The sequence below is a fragment of the Oncorhynchus tshawytscha genome, linkage group LG01 (genome assembly GCF_018296145.1).
Source record: "Oncorhynchus tshawytscha isolate Ot180627B linkage group LG01, Otsh_v2.0, whole genome shotgun sequence".
Classification (NCBI taxonomy): domain Eukaryota; kingdom Metazoa; phylum Chordata; class Actinopteri; order Salmoniformes; family Salmonidae; genus Oncorhynchus; species Oncorhynchus tshawytscha.
The window spans coordinates 62,441,939-62,454,870 of record NC_056429.1 but is presented as its reverse complement, the minus strand read 5'-3'; the positions used below and the strand labels follow the sequence as shown (position 1 = coordinate 62,454,870).

At 40.9% G+C, this 12,932-nt stretch overlaps 1 protein-coding gene across 1 annotated transcript in view; it reads left to right on the top strand.

The window, feature by feature from the left end:
* LOC112254612 (VPS10 domain-containing receptor SorCS1-like) overlaps nt 1-12,932 on the top strand; it is a 91,493-nt gene that overhangs the window by 25,176 nt on the left and 53,385 nt on the right. Inside the window, exons 3-5 of the mRNA XM_024427332.2 lie at nt 699-798; nt 2,172-2,330; nt 9,839-9,912. Of these exons, the coding sequence (XP_024283100.1) occupies nt 699-798; nt 2,172-2,330; nt 9,839-9,912 (333 nt within the window). The remainder of the gene's footprint in view (nt 1-698; nt 799-2,171; nt 2,331-9,838; nt 9,913-12,932) is intronic.

The following is a 12,932-nucleotide window of genomic DNA, read 5'->3' as shown; positions in this document are numbered from 1 at the left end:
TGCAAACTAGTACAGTATTGTATGTTACTGAATGTAGCATATTACACTTGAAGTATTTCTGACAACCAGAAAATGCACGTTAGAAATGTGAAATATACAGTGAGGGAAAAAAGTATTTGATCCCCTGCTGATTTTGTACGTTTGCCCACTGATAAAGAAATGATCAGTCTAGAATTTTAATGGTAGATTTATTTGAACAGTGATAGACAGAATAACAACAACAAAAAATCCAGAAAACACATGTCAAAAATGTTATAAATTGATTTGCATTTTAATGAGGGAAACTGTAGATGCTTCTGTAAATGGTTTATGACTCCATACATCTCATTTTTCTAATACGATTATGTAACTGTATCCAACTCCACCACAGTTGTTATCAAACTAGTTTTTTATGATAGTACTGAGATACAGGGTTGGTATTTATAATGGTCATTATGGTGTCAACATTTTAGGAGACTTGAATACTGAATGTTTTACTTTGACGACAAATCATATAATTCCCTTGCATATATCCATGTTTATTCTGATAATGAAACAGTTCTCTATTCAACTGGCAAATTGTGTTGTATTATTTCCTGTTTTAATTTTCTGCTTGCCCGCATAGCCATAGGTATTATCATTGATATTGCTCCGTGCTCTCATTCTCACCATTAACAGCAGAATAACACATTTTTGTTAATCCCATAATTGAATTCTAGGTCAATAGACTATGGAACCACATATGAGAATCTTAATGAAAAGGTGGGACCAAAAACATTACTAAGCTACTTGTACGTGAGTCCGAATAACAAACGAAAGGTATGTCCTCGTACATGTATCTGATCTTACCATGTACCGTACCATTACCATATCTGTTTGCTGTCCTTAACCCTTACAAAAAAACACATGTCAAATTTGCTGTTTCGTATATGAAAGCATATTTTCAAATAGCATACTAAATGTAAATCCAGGACACTCAAATCAGATTCATATGTTACATACTGTATGGTAAGGTTACATAAAATAGAAGGTTACTTCAGGCAAAAAACTAAAGTATGGTGGTTGGTCAGGGTGGATGGGTAGGCGTATAACGTGAATGTCTAACAACACAATCTGTTTCAATCTCATCACGGACAGCTTTAGCATTTTAGCTAATTAGCAACTTTGAAACTACTTACTACTTTTTAGCTACTTTTCAAATACTTAGCATGTTAGCTAACCTTTCCCCTAACCTTAACCCTTTAACCTAACCCTAACCTTAATCCCTAACCCTAAACCCTAGCCTAGCTAACGTTAGCCACCTAGCTAACAGCATTGAAATTCATAACATATCATATGTTTTGAAATTTTGTGACATATCATATGAATTGTAATTCGTAACATATGATACAAAATGAATGATGGACCCACAAATTAATACATAGCACACGAAACGTAACATATCATGCTATTTTGAGTGTCCCGGATTTACATTTACTATGTTACATCTACCTCTGAGTCCAGGTGTACATTTCACATGTGACACTACCTGTATTAAACTTAGAGTTCACATGTTAACACAACTTTTTCATGTGAGAAAAAAAACATGTTTTCACCTCACGTGAAATGCAGTTGCACATTTTAAATTTGCGGTTTCACAAGTTGAATTGCAAGTACATGTGAAAATTGATCACATGTGAATACCAAATTTGCAGTTTCACATGTAGGAAAACTACACATGTGAAAATCTAACTTTCACATGTGAAATTGAAAAATCCAAATGTATAATAAATATCACGTCAAATATTGGTTAACCACATGTATCTGAGTCATGTGAAACTTCACGTGTCTGAAAACCACGTGTCTGTTTTTCCCACATTACATTTTTCACGTGATTTCTTCACGTGTAAAATGTATGTGAAATGTCACACACGTCCAAAAACCATACGTGTCTTACCAGTCAAAATTTCACGTAGCATTACATTTTTCAAGTGATTTGTTCACACATGTCCGAAAACCTTACGTGTTCTTTTGCATGTATTCTATTCACGTGATTTTTTTCATGTGTTTCTTTTTAAAGGGAAAACTCATAACTATAGTATAATTAGTAAGTTTAATCATTACGGACTTGAATGGATAATGATATTTATTGCTAAATGTTGTGATTTATTAATCTCTCCTTTCGTCTCCTGACCCGTCCTCTCTCATCTCAGATCATGTTACTGACCGACCCAGAGGTGGAGAGCAGCCTGCTCATTAGTCTTGATGAGGGCGCATCCTATCAGAGGTACCACTTAGCCTTCGACATACTCAGCCTCCTCTTCCACCCCGAGCAGGAGGACTGGATCCTGGCTTACGGCCATGACCAGAAGGTAAAGAGAATCCGGTCAATTATAACTGAGGAGTGAGGAGGGGGGAGAAAACACACACAACTTGATTGAGGTAAGGGTCTTGTTAATTCCAGTGAGTCTATTGACCTTATTGGCTTTAACAAGATGTTTACTTCAACCGCAGCTGTGTGCTCCACACTTCTGCCTGTTCTTTTATTAGCATCATTGTCTTCCAGTGGGGAAAGCACCTCCCACCGCTTAGTTGCCGACACATCAATGTGCTCTGCTCAGAGTAGTGGACTTAGTTATTGTCCCAAACAGAAGACTGACACCACGCTTACTATTCTCAAGGAGAACCCAACTGTTTGTTTAAACTCAACATAACAGAGATCAAACTCTCCCCTCCCATCCTGCTACTGAAAGACTTGATTATGAGAGAGAGTGCAGTAAAAGGCTGAAAAGTAAGATAAATGGTGAGGGGGAGAGATGAGATGCTTTATTGAGAGCCATCAATATGGTCGACGTGAAGAAGCTGGGGAGAAGTTATCCCTGAGTTTACTCCATATCTTTATGTTAATATAAATGTGTGATTGTTTTCCTCTCTGTATGGTTTCCTTCTTCTGTTTCTGCTTTTATATTAATTAATTGATTTGCTGTCTTTTACTGTGCAATAGTATTGTACACAACAAATGTATTGTACAACAGTTCCCTATGTGTGATGTGCTCTAAGATTAAGTAAAAGTGTTATCATATGAGTTGGGCTGAGAGCTGAAAAGACTTTTGAGAGCTTGGATAACAGCCCTAATCTGCTGAAAGAGGGAGGTCAATAGCATAATGCAAAGGGAATTTATCCTGTCTAGGACAAACGTTCCGCTAACGGAATCCCCCCCAACATTCCGCTGAAAAGGCAGCGTGGGAAATTCAAAAATATTTTTTTGAAATATTTAACTTTCACACATTAACAAGTCCAATACAGCAAATGAAAGATAAACATATTGTTAATCTACCCATCGTGTCTGATTTTTAAAATGTTTTACAGCGAAAACACAACATATATTTATGTTAGATCACCACCAAATCCAAAAAAACACATTTTTCATTCCATTTTTCCCAGCAAAATATACTCACAAAAGCAGAATTAGAAATAAAATTAATCACTAACCTTTGATAATCTTCATCAGATGACACTCATAGGACATCATGATACACAATGCATTTATGTTTTCGATAATATGCACATTTACAGTGCCTTGCGAAAGTATTCGGCCCCCTTGAACTTTGCGACCTTTTGCCAAATTTCAGGCTTCAAACATAAAGATATAAAACTGTATTTTTTTGTGAAGAATCAACAACAAGTGGGACACAATCATGAAGTGGAACGACATTTATTGGATATTTCAAACATTTTTAACAAATCAAAAACTGAAAAATTGGGCGTGCAAAATTATTCAGCCCCTTTACTTTCAGTGCAGCAAACTCTCTCCAGAAGTTCAGTGAGGATCTCTGAAGGATCCAATGTTGACCTAAATGACTAATGATGATAAATACAATCCACCTGTGTGTAATCAAGTCTCCGTATAAATGCACCTGCACTGTGATAGTCTCAGAGGTCCGTTAAAAGCGCAGAGAGCATTATGAAGAACAAGGAACACACCAGGCAGGTCCGAGATACTGTTGTGAAGAAGTTTAAAGCCGGATTTGGATAAAAAAGATTTCCCAAGCTTTAAACATCCCAAGGAGCACTGTGCAAGCAATAATATTGAAATGGAAGGAGTATCAGACCACTGCAAATCTACCAAGACCTGGCCGTCCCTCTAAACTTTCAGCTCATACAAGGAGAAGACTGATCAGAGATGCAGCCAAGAGGAACCATGATCACTCTGGATGAACTGCAGAGATCTACAGCTGAGGTGGGAGACTCTGTCCATAGGACAACAATCAGTCTATTGCACAAATCTGGCCTTTATGGAAGAGTGGCAAGAAGAAAGCCATTTCTTAAAGATATCCATAAAAAGTGTTGTTTAAAGTTTGCCACAAGCCACCTGGGAGACACACCAAACATGTGGAAGAAGGTGCTCTGGTCAGATGAAACCAAAATTGAACTTTTTGGCAACAATGCAAAACGTTATTTTTGGCGTAAAAGCAACACAGCTCATCACCCTGAACACACCATCCCCACTGTCAAACATGGTGGTGGCAGCATCATGGTTTGGGCCTGCTTTTCTTCAGCAGGGACAGGGAAGATGGTTAAAATTGATGGGAAGATGGATGGAGCCAAATACAGGACCATTCTGGAAGAAAACCTGATGGAGTCTGCAAAAGACCTGAGACTGGGACGGAGATTTGTCTTCCAACAAGACAATGATCCAAAACATAAAGCAAAATCTACAATGGAATGGTTCAAAAATAAACATATCCAGGTGTTAGAATGGCCAAGTCAAAGTCCAGACCTGAATCCAATCGAGAATCTGTGGAAAGAACTGAAAACTGCTGTTCACAAATGCTCTCCATCCAACCTCACTGAGCTCGAGCTGTTTTGCAAGGAGGAATGGGAAAAAATTTCAGTCTCTCGATTTGCAAAACTGATAGAGACATACCCCAAGCGACTTACAGCTGTAATCGCAGCAAAAGGTGGCGCTAAAAGTATTAACTTAAGGGGGCTGAATAATTTTGCACGCCCAATTTTTCAGTTTTTGATTTGTTAAAAAAGTTTGAAATATCCAATAAATGTCGTTCCACTTCATGATTGTGTCCCACTTGTTGTTGATTCTTCACAAAAATACAGTTCTATATCTTTATATTTGAAGCCTGAAATGTGGCAAAAGGTCGCAAAGTTCAAGGGGGCCCGAATACTTTCGCAAGGCACTGTATATCCACAAATCTCGGTTTACATTGGCGCCATGTTCAGAAATGTCTCCAAAATATCCGGAGTAATTACAGAGAATACTCATATAACTCATATAACAGAAATACTCATCATAAACTTTGACGAAAGATACGTTTTACATATAATTAAGGATACACTGGTTCTTAATGCAACCGCTGTGTCAGATGTTTTAAAAACTCTACGAAAAAAGCATACCATGCAATAATCTGAGACGGCGCTCAGAGGTACACAACATTTCTCCGCCATGTTGGAGTCAACAGACATACGAAATGACATCATAAATATTCCCTTACCTTTGATGATCTTTCATCAGAATGCAGTGCAAGGAATCCTAGTTCCGCAATAAATCGTTGTTTTGTTCGATAATGTCCATTACTAGTGTCCAATTAGCTACGTTTGATAGCACGTTTAGCTCACATGTCCAAAAGCTGGCACCGGTCCAGGCGAACTCGGACGAAAACTTCAAAAAGTTATATTCCAGGTCGAATAAACTGGTTAGAGAAGAGAATCAATCTTCAGGATGTTATTATCATATATATCCAATAACGTTCCAACCGGAGCATTCGTTTTTGTCTACAGAGTAATGGAACGCAAGGCGATATAATAAGTACTGCACGTAACCAAGAACTGGCAATCTGCCAGACCAGTGACTCAAATAGCTGCCATCCGGTCCCACATCACACTAGAGGCCTCATTCCAAATCAAATCAAATCAAATTTTATTTGTCACATACACATGGTTAGCAGATGTTAATGCGAGTGTAGCGAAATGCTTGTGCTTCTAGTTCCGACAATGCAGTAATAACCAACAAGTAATCTAACTAACAATTCCAAAACTACTGTCTTATACACAGTGTAAGGGGATAAAGAATATGTACATAAGGATATATGAATGAGTGATGGTACAGAGCAGCATAGGCAAGATACAGTAGATGGTATCGAGTACAGTATATACATATGAGATGAGTATGTAAACAAAGTGACATAGTTAAAGTGGCTAGTGATACATGTATTACATAAGGATGCAGTCGATGATATAGAGTACAGTATATACGTATGCATATGAGATGAATAATGTAGGGTAAGTAACATTATATAAGGTAGCATTGTTTAAAGTGGCTAGTGATATATTTAGATCATTTCCCATCAATTCCCATTATTAAAGTGGCTGGAGTTGAGTCAGTGTCAGTGTCAGTGTGTTGGCAGCAGCCACCCACTATTAGTGGTGGCTGTTTAAAAGTCTGATGGCCTTGAGATAGAAGCTGTTTTTCAGTCTCTCGGTCCCAGCTTTGATGCACCTGTACTGACCTCGCCTTCTGGATGATAGTGGGGTGAACAGGCAGTGGCTCGGGTGGTTGATGTCCTTGATGATCTTTATGGCCTTCCTGTAACATCGGGTGGTGTAGGTGTCCTGGAGGGCAGGTAGTTTGCCCGCGGTGATGCGTTGTGCAGACCTCACTACCCTCTGGAGAGCCTTACGGTTGTGGGCGGAGTAGTTGCCGTACCAGGCGGTGATACAGCCCGCCAGGATGCTCTCGATTGTGCATCTGTAGAAGTTTGTGAGTGCTTTTGGTGACAAGCCAAATTTCTTCAGCCTCCTGAGGTTGAAGAGGCGCTGCTGCGCCTTCTTCACGATGCTGTCTGTGTGAGTGGACCAATTCAGTTTGTCTGTGATGTGTATGCCGAGGAACTTAAAACTTGCTACCCTCTCCACTACTGTTCCATCGATGTGGATCGGGGGTGTTCCCTCTGCTGTTTCCTGAAGTCCACAATCATCTCCTTAGTTTTGTTGACGTTGAGTGTGAGGTTATTTTTCTGACACCACACTCCGAGGGCCTTCACCTCCTCCCTGTAGGCCGTCTCGTCGTTGTTGGTAATCAAGCCTACCACTGTTGTGTCGTCCGCAAACTTGATGATTGAGTTGGAGGCGTGCGTGGCCACGCAGTCGTGGGTGAACAGGGAGTACAGGAGAGGGCTCAGAACGCACCCTTGTGGGGCCCCAGTGTTGAGGATCAGCGGGGTGGAAATGTTGTTGCCTACCCTCACCACCTGGGGGCGGCCCGTCAGGAAGTCCAGTTCCCAGTTGCACAGGGCGGGGTCGAGACCCAGGGTCTCGAGCTTGATGACGAGCTTGGAGGGTACTATGTTGTTAAATGCCGAGCTGTAGTCGATGAACAGCATTCTCACATAGGTATTCCTCTTGTCCAGATGGGTTAGGGCAGTGTGCAGTGTGGTTGAGATTGCATCGTCTCTGGACCTATTTGGGCGGTAAGCAAATTGGAGTGGGTCTAGGGTGTCAGGTAGGGTGGAGGTGATATGGTCCTTGACTAGTCTCTCAAAGCACTTCATGATGACGGAAGTGAGTGCTACGGGCGGTAGTCGTTTAGCTCAGTTACCTTAGCTTTCTTGGGAACAGGAACAATGGTGGCCCTCTTGAAGCATGTGGGAACAGCAGACTGGTATAGGGATTGATTGAATATGTCCTTAAACACACCGGCCAGCTGGTCTGCGCATGCTCTGAGGGCGCGGCTGGGGGTGCCGTCTGGGCCTGCAGCCTTGCGAGGGTTAACACGTTTAAATGTCTTACTCACCTCGGCTGCAGTGAAGGAGAGTCCGCATGTTTTCGTTGCAGGCCGTGTCAGTGGCACTGTATTGTCCTTAAAGCGAGCAAAAAGTTATTTAGTCTGCCTGGGAGCAAGACATCCTGGTCCGTGAATGTTTTAATCGATGCTATGGGAACGCCATCTTCAACGCACGTTCTAATGAACTCGCACACCGAATCAGCGTATTCGTCAATATTGTTATCTGACGCAATACGAAACATCTCCCAGTCCACGTGATGGAAGCAGTCTTGGAGTGTGGAGTCAGCTTGGTCGGACCAGCGTTGGACAGACCTCAGCGTGGGAGCCTCTTGTTTTAGTTTCTGTCTGTAGGCAGGGATCAACAAAATGGAGTCGTGGTCAGCTTTTCCGAAAGGAGGGCGGGGCAGGGCCTTATATGCGTCGCGGAAATTAGAGTAACAATGATCCAAGGTTTTTCCACCCCTGGTTGCGCAATCGATATGCTGATAAAATTTAGGGAGTCTTGTTTTCAGATTAGCCTTGTTAAAATCCCCAGCTACAATGAATGCAGCCTCCGGATAAATGGATTCCAGTTTGCAAAGAGTCAAATAAAGTTTGTTCAGAGCCATCGATGTGTCTGCTTGGGGGGATATATACGGCTGTGATTATAATCGAAGAGAATTCTCTTGGTAGATAATGCGGTCTACATTTGATTGTGAGGAATTCTAAATCAGGTGAACAGAAGGATTTGAGTTCCTGTATGTTTCTTTCATCACACCATGTCTCGTTAGCCATAAGGCATACGCCCCCGCCCCTCTTCTTACCAGAAAGATGTTTGTTTCTGTCGGCGCGATGCGTGGAGAAACCCGCTGGCTGCACCGCCTCGGATAGCATCTCTCCAGTGAGCCATGTTTCCGTGAAGCAAAGAACGTTACAGTCTCTGATGTCCCTCTGGAATGCTACCCTTGCTCGGATTTCATCAACCTTGTTGTCAAGAGACTGGACATTGGCGAGAAGAATGCTAGGGAGTGGTGCACGATGTGCCCGTCTCCGGAGTCTGACCAGAAGACCGCCTCGTTTCCCTCTTTTTCGGAGTCGTTTTTTGGGTCGCCGCATAGGATCCATTCCGTTGTCCCGGTTGAAAGGCAGAACACAGGATCCGAAAAACATATTCTTGGTCGTACTGATGGTGAGTTGACGCTGATCTTATATTCAGTAGTTCTTCTCGACTGTTTGTAATGAAACCTAAGATGACCTGGGGTACTAATGTAAGAAATAACACACTGCATAGTTTCCTAGGAACGCGAGCGAGGCGGCCATCTCTGTCGGCGCCGGAAGTATCTAGTATCACGTTCTACTGACTGTTGACATCTAGTGGAAGGCGTAGGAAGTGCGAACAGATCCATATCTAATTTGGATGTGACAAGGCGATGAGTTGAAAATCAACCTGCCCCAGAATTTCCACTTCCTGTTTGGAAATTTGCCTGCCTTATGAGTTCTGTTATACTCACAGACATAATTCAAACAGTTTTAAAAACTTCAGAGTGTTTTCTATCCAATAGTAATAATAATATGCATATATTAGCATCTGGGACAGAGTAGGAGGCAGTTCACTATGGGCACGCAATTCTTCCAAAGTGAAAATGCTAAAAGGTTATACTGATGGTTAAGTGTCATTTTATCATGTCAATTAGGGACAAATCCTATGGCCATAAACAGGTACCACTGGGAGCCAAAACGAGCATTTCATTAAAAAAAAATATGTCTCTCGCTCTCTCTCTCTCTCTCAAATAGTCACAAGGCATTAAATCATGAACTCTACTTCAAATATAAAGTAATATTTTCAAGCCTGCTTTAAAGATTCAGCTGTACAGCACTCAAAACAAAAATAATCAAAGTGCTCTGAAGTGCAGTGCAAAAAGTGAAAAAACAAAGCAATATAATTGAAATGTTGAATGACCCCTCCATGAGACATAGATGACAGTCCCTAAAATGGAGGGAGAGAATTCTCCAGGTCTAATGTTTCCTTAGTTTTAACTCTGGAATAAAATGTTATTCTTTCTCTTCTGATTTGTTAAACTATAGCATGTTCTTTTATTGCAGCTGTACGTCTCTGTTGAATTTGGAAGAAGATGGCAGCTCGTGCATGAGAGTGTAGTCCCCAACAGATTTTACTGGTGAGAGTAAAAATCTCTTTCTAACATCACTGGGCACATACTTCAAGTCTCTGTAATACAATATTCATAGAAAACAAAGTACCACTCTTTCCTCTACTAACAGCATTTTGAACTGATAGCCCATCAGAATTGACACAATTAATTTAATCTCAAGAAGTACCTGCTAGTACCTGAGTTAAACTCAATAGATGGCATATAGAATGGCTTGTGAAAATATTCACCCCCCCTTGGCATTTTTCCTATTTTGTTGCCTTACAACCTGGCATTAAAATTGATATTTTTTTTTGGGGGGTGTATCATTTGATTTACACAACATCCCTACCACTTTGAAGATGCAAAATATGTTTAATTATGAAACAAACAAGAAATAAGACAAAAAATGTTTAACATGGGCATGCATAACTATTCATTCACCCCCCCAAAGTCAATAGTTTGTAGAGTCACCTTTTGCAGCAATTACAACTGCAAGTCTCTTGGGATATGGCTCTATAAGCTTGGCACATCTAGCCACAGGGATTTTGGGCCAGTCTTCAAGGCAAAACTGCTCCAGCTCCTTCACGTTGGATGGGTTCCGCTGGTGTACAGCGATATTTAAGTCATACCACAGATTCTCAATTGGATTGAGGTCTGGTCTTTGACTAGGCCAGTCCAATACATTTAAATGTTTCCCCTTAAACCATTCGAGTGTTGCTTTAGCAGTATGCTTAGGGTCATTGTCGTGCTGGAAGGTAAACCTCCGTGCCAGTCTCAAACCCTCTGGAAGACTGAAACAGGTTTCCTTCAAGAATTTTCCTGTATTTAGTGCAATTCATCATTCCTTCAATTCTGACCAGTTTCCCAGTCCCTGCCGATGGAAAACATCCCCATGCTGCCACCACCATAGCGTTTTCCTTGTTGGACAAAAATATCTGGCCACTCTTCCATAAAGCCCAGCTCTGTGGAGTGTACGGCTTAAAGTGGTCCTATGGACAGATACTCCAATCTCCGCTGTGGAGCTTTGCAGCTCCTTCAGGGTTATCTTTGGTCTCTTTGTTGCCTCTCTGATTAATGCCCTCCTTGCCTGGTCTGTGAGTTCTGTTGGGCGGCCCTCTCTTGGCAGATTTCTTGTGGTGCCATATTCTTTTCATTTTTTTAATAATGGACTTAATGGTGCTCCGTGGGATGTTCAAAGTTTCAGATATTTTTTTATAATTCAACCCTGATCTGTACTTCTCCACAACTTTGTCCCTGATCTGTTTTGAGAGGTCCTTGGTCTTCATGGTGTCGCTTGCTTGGTGGTGCCCCTTGCTTAGTGGTGTTGCGGACTCTGGGGCCTTTCAAAACAGGTGTACACAATACATTTTAACCTGATGACGGGTTAGGGTTCCCATTTGGGAACGATCCCTTCCGACGTTAACTGGGACGTGGCGCATGGAACGCAAAAATATTCTAAGAAATATTTAACCTCCACACATTAACAAGTCCAATAGCTCAAATGAAAGATAAACACCTTGTTCATCTAGCCAGCAAGTCAGATTTCTAAAATGTTTTACGGCGAAAACATAGCACATATTTATGTCAAACCACCACTAAAGACACAGCTAATTTGAATAGCCACGTTGAACAAAATATGCAATCAACAACCGCAGGATTAAAAGAAAAATAATTCACTAACCTTTTGAAAATCTTCATCAGATGACAGTAATAGGACATGTTACACAGTACATTTATGTTTTTTTCAATAATATGCAATTTATATCCATAAATCTCTGTTTACAATGACGCCATGTTTAAAAAATGCTACTCAAATGTCCGGAGAAATGATGATATCTGCCGGAGCTAACGTCAGATAACAAGCAATACACATCATAAACTTTGACTAAATATACATGTTCTACATATAGTTAGAAAGATACACTTCTTCTTAATGCAACCGCCGTGTTACATTTATTTTTAACGTTACAGAATTCGTTCACTAGGCTATAATATGAGACGGCGCTCAGAAATTAGCATTATGTCTCCTCTATCTCGGAGTCCACAGAAACCCATAATTAACACATAAATATTCCCTTACCTTTGATGTTCTTCGATCAGAAGACGTGGAAGGAGTTATACTTACCAAAAACTGCGTTTGGTTTTCAAGTCTGTGTCTTTAGGTTATCAAACACGACAAATTCCGGTCGAAATGCAGCCAAAATTCTAGTGAATGTGCATCAAAACTTCAAAATTACATATTATATGTCGACTAAACTGGTCAAACTAAGTGCAGAATCGAGCTTTAGCATGTTCTAAACATGCAAAACAATCCTTAGCGTGAACAGACAAACCTACATCGTTTGGTGAATCTTGGAACAAAGAGAGCTCCGGACCCGACGCGCGCATGAAAGTACATGTATTTTCGCGTGAACCGGAGGTTTCAGCCCGCCAAAACTCGAGGGAGCGCGCGATTCTCACAATGACAGGCCCCACTGAAAGGGGACATCGCGCTGAAGAGATAGGAACTGTTCCCAGATCTGTAGCTGGTTGGGAAGGGTGGGGGCGATGACGTCAAAGTTGTCCCAACTTTTCTGTTGCCAAGAGAGAGTTTGGGAGAATGGCTGCCCTGAGAGTTCTGCTTTACATACAGACATAATTTGAACGGTTTTAGAAGCTTTAGAGTGTTTTCTATTCAATAATTATTATTATATGCATATATTAGCAATTTTTGACAGATTTTCTTTCTGTTTACTATGGGCATGCAATTCCTCCAAAGGGGGCAGTAGTCAGCCCTATCTTTAACAGTTTTTCACAATACCTGACATTTAATCCAAGTAAAAATTCCCTGTCTTAGGTCAGTTAGGATCGCCACTTTATTTTAAGAATGTAAAATGTCAGAATAATAGTTGAGAGAATTATTTATTTTTATTGATTTCCCAGTGGGTCAGAAGTTTACATACACTCAATTAGTATTTGGTAGCATTGCCTTTAAATTGTTTAACTTGGGTCAAACGTTTCGGGTAGCCTTCTATAAGCTTCCCACAATAAGGTGGGTGAATTTCGAC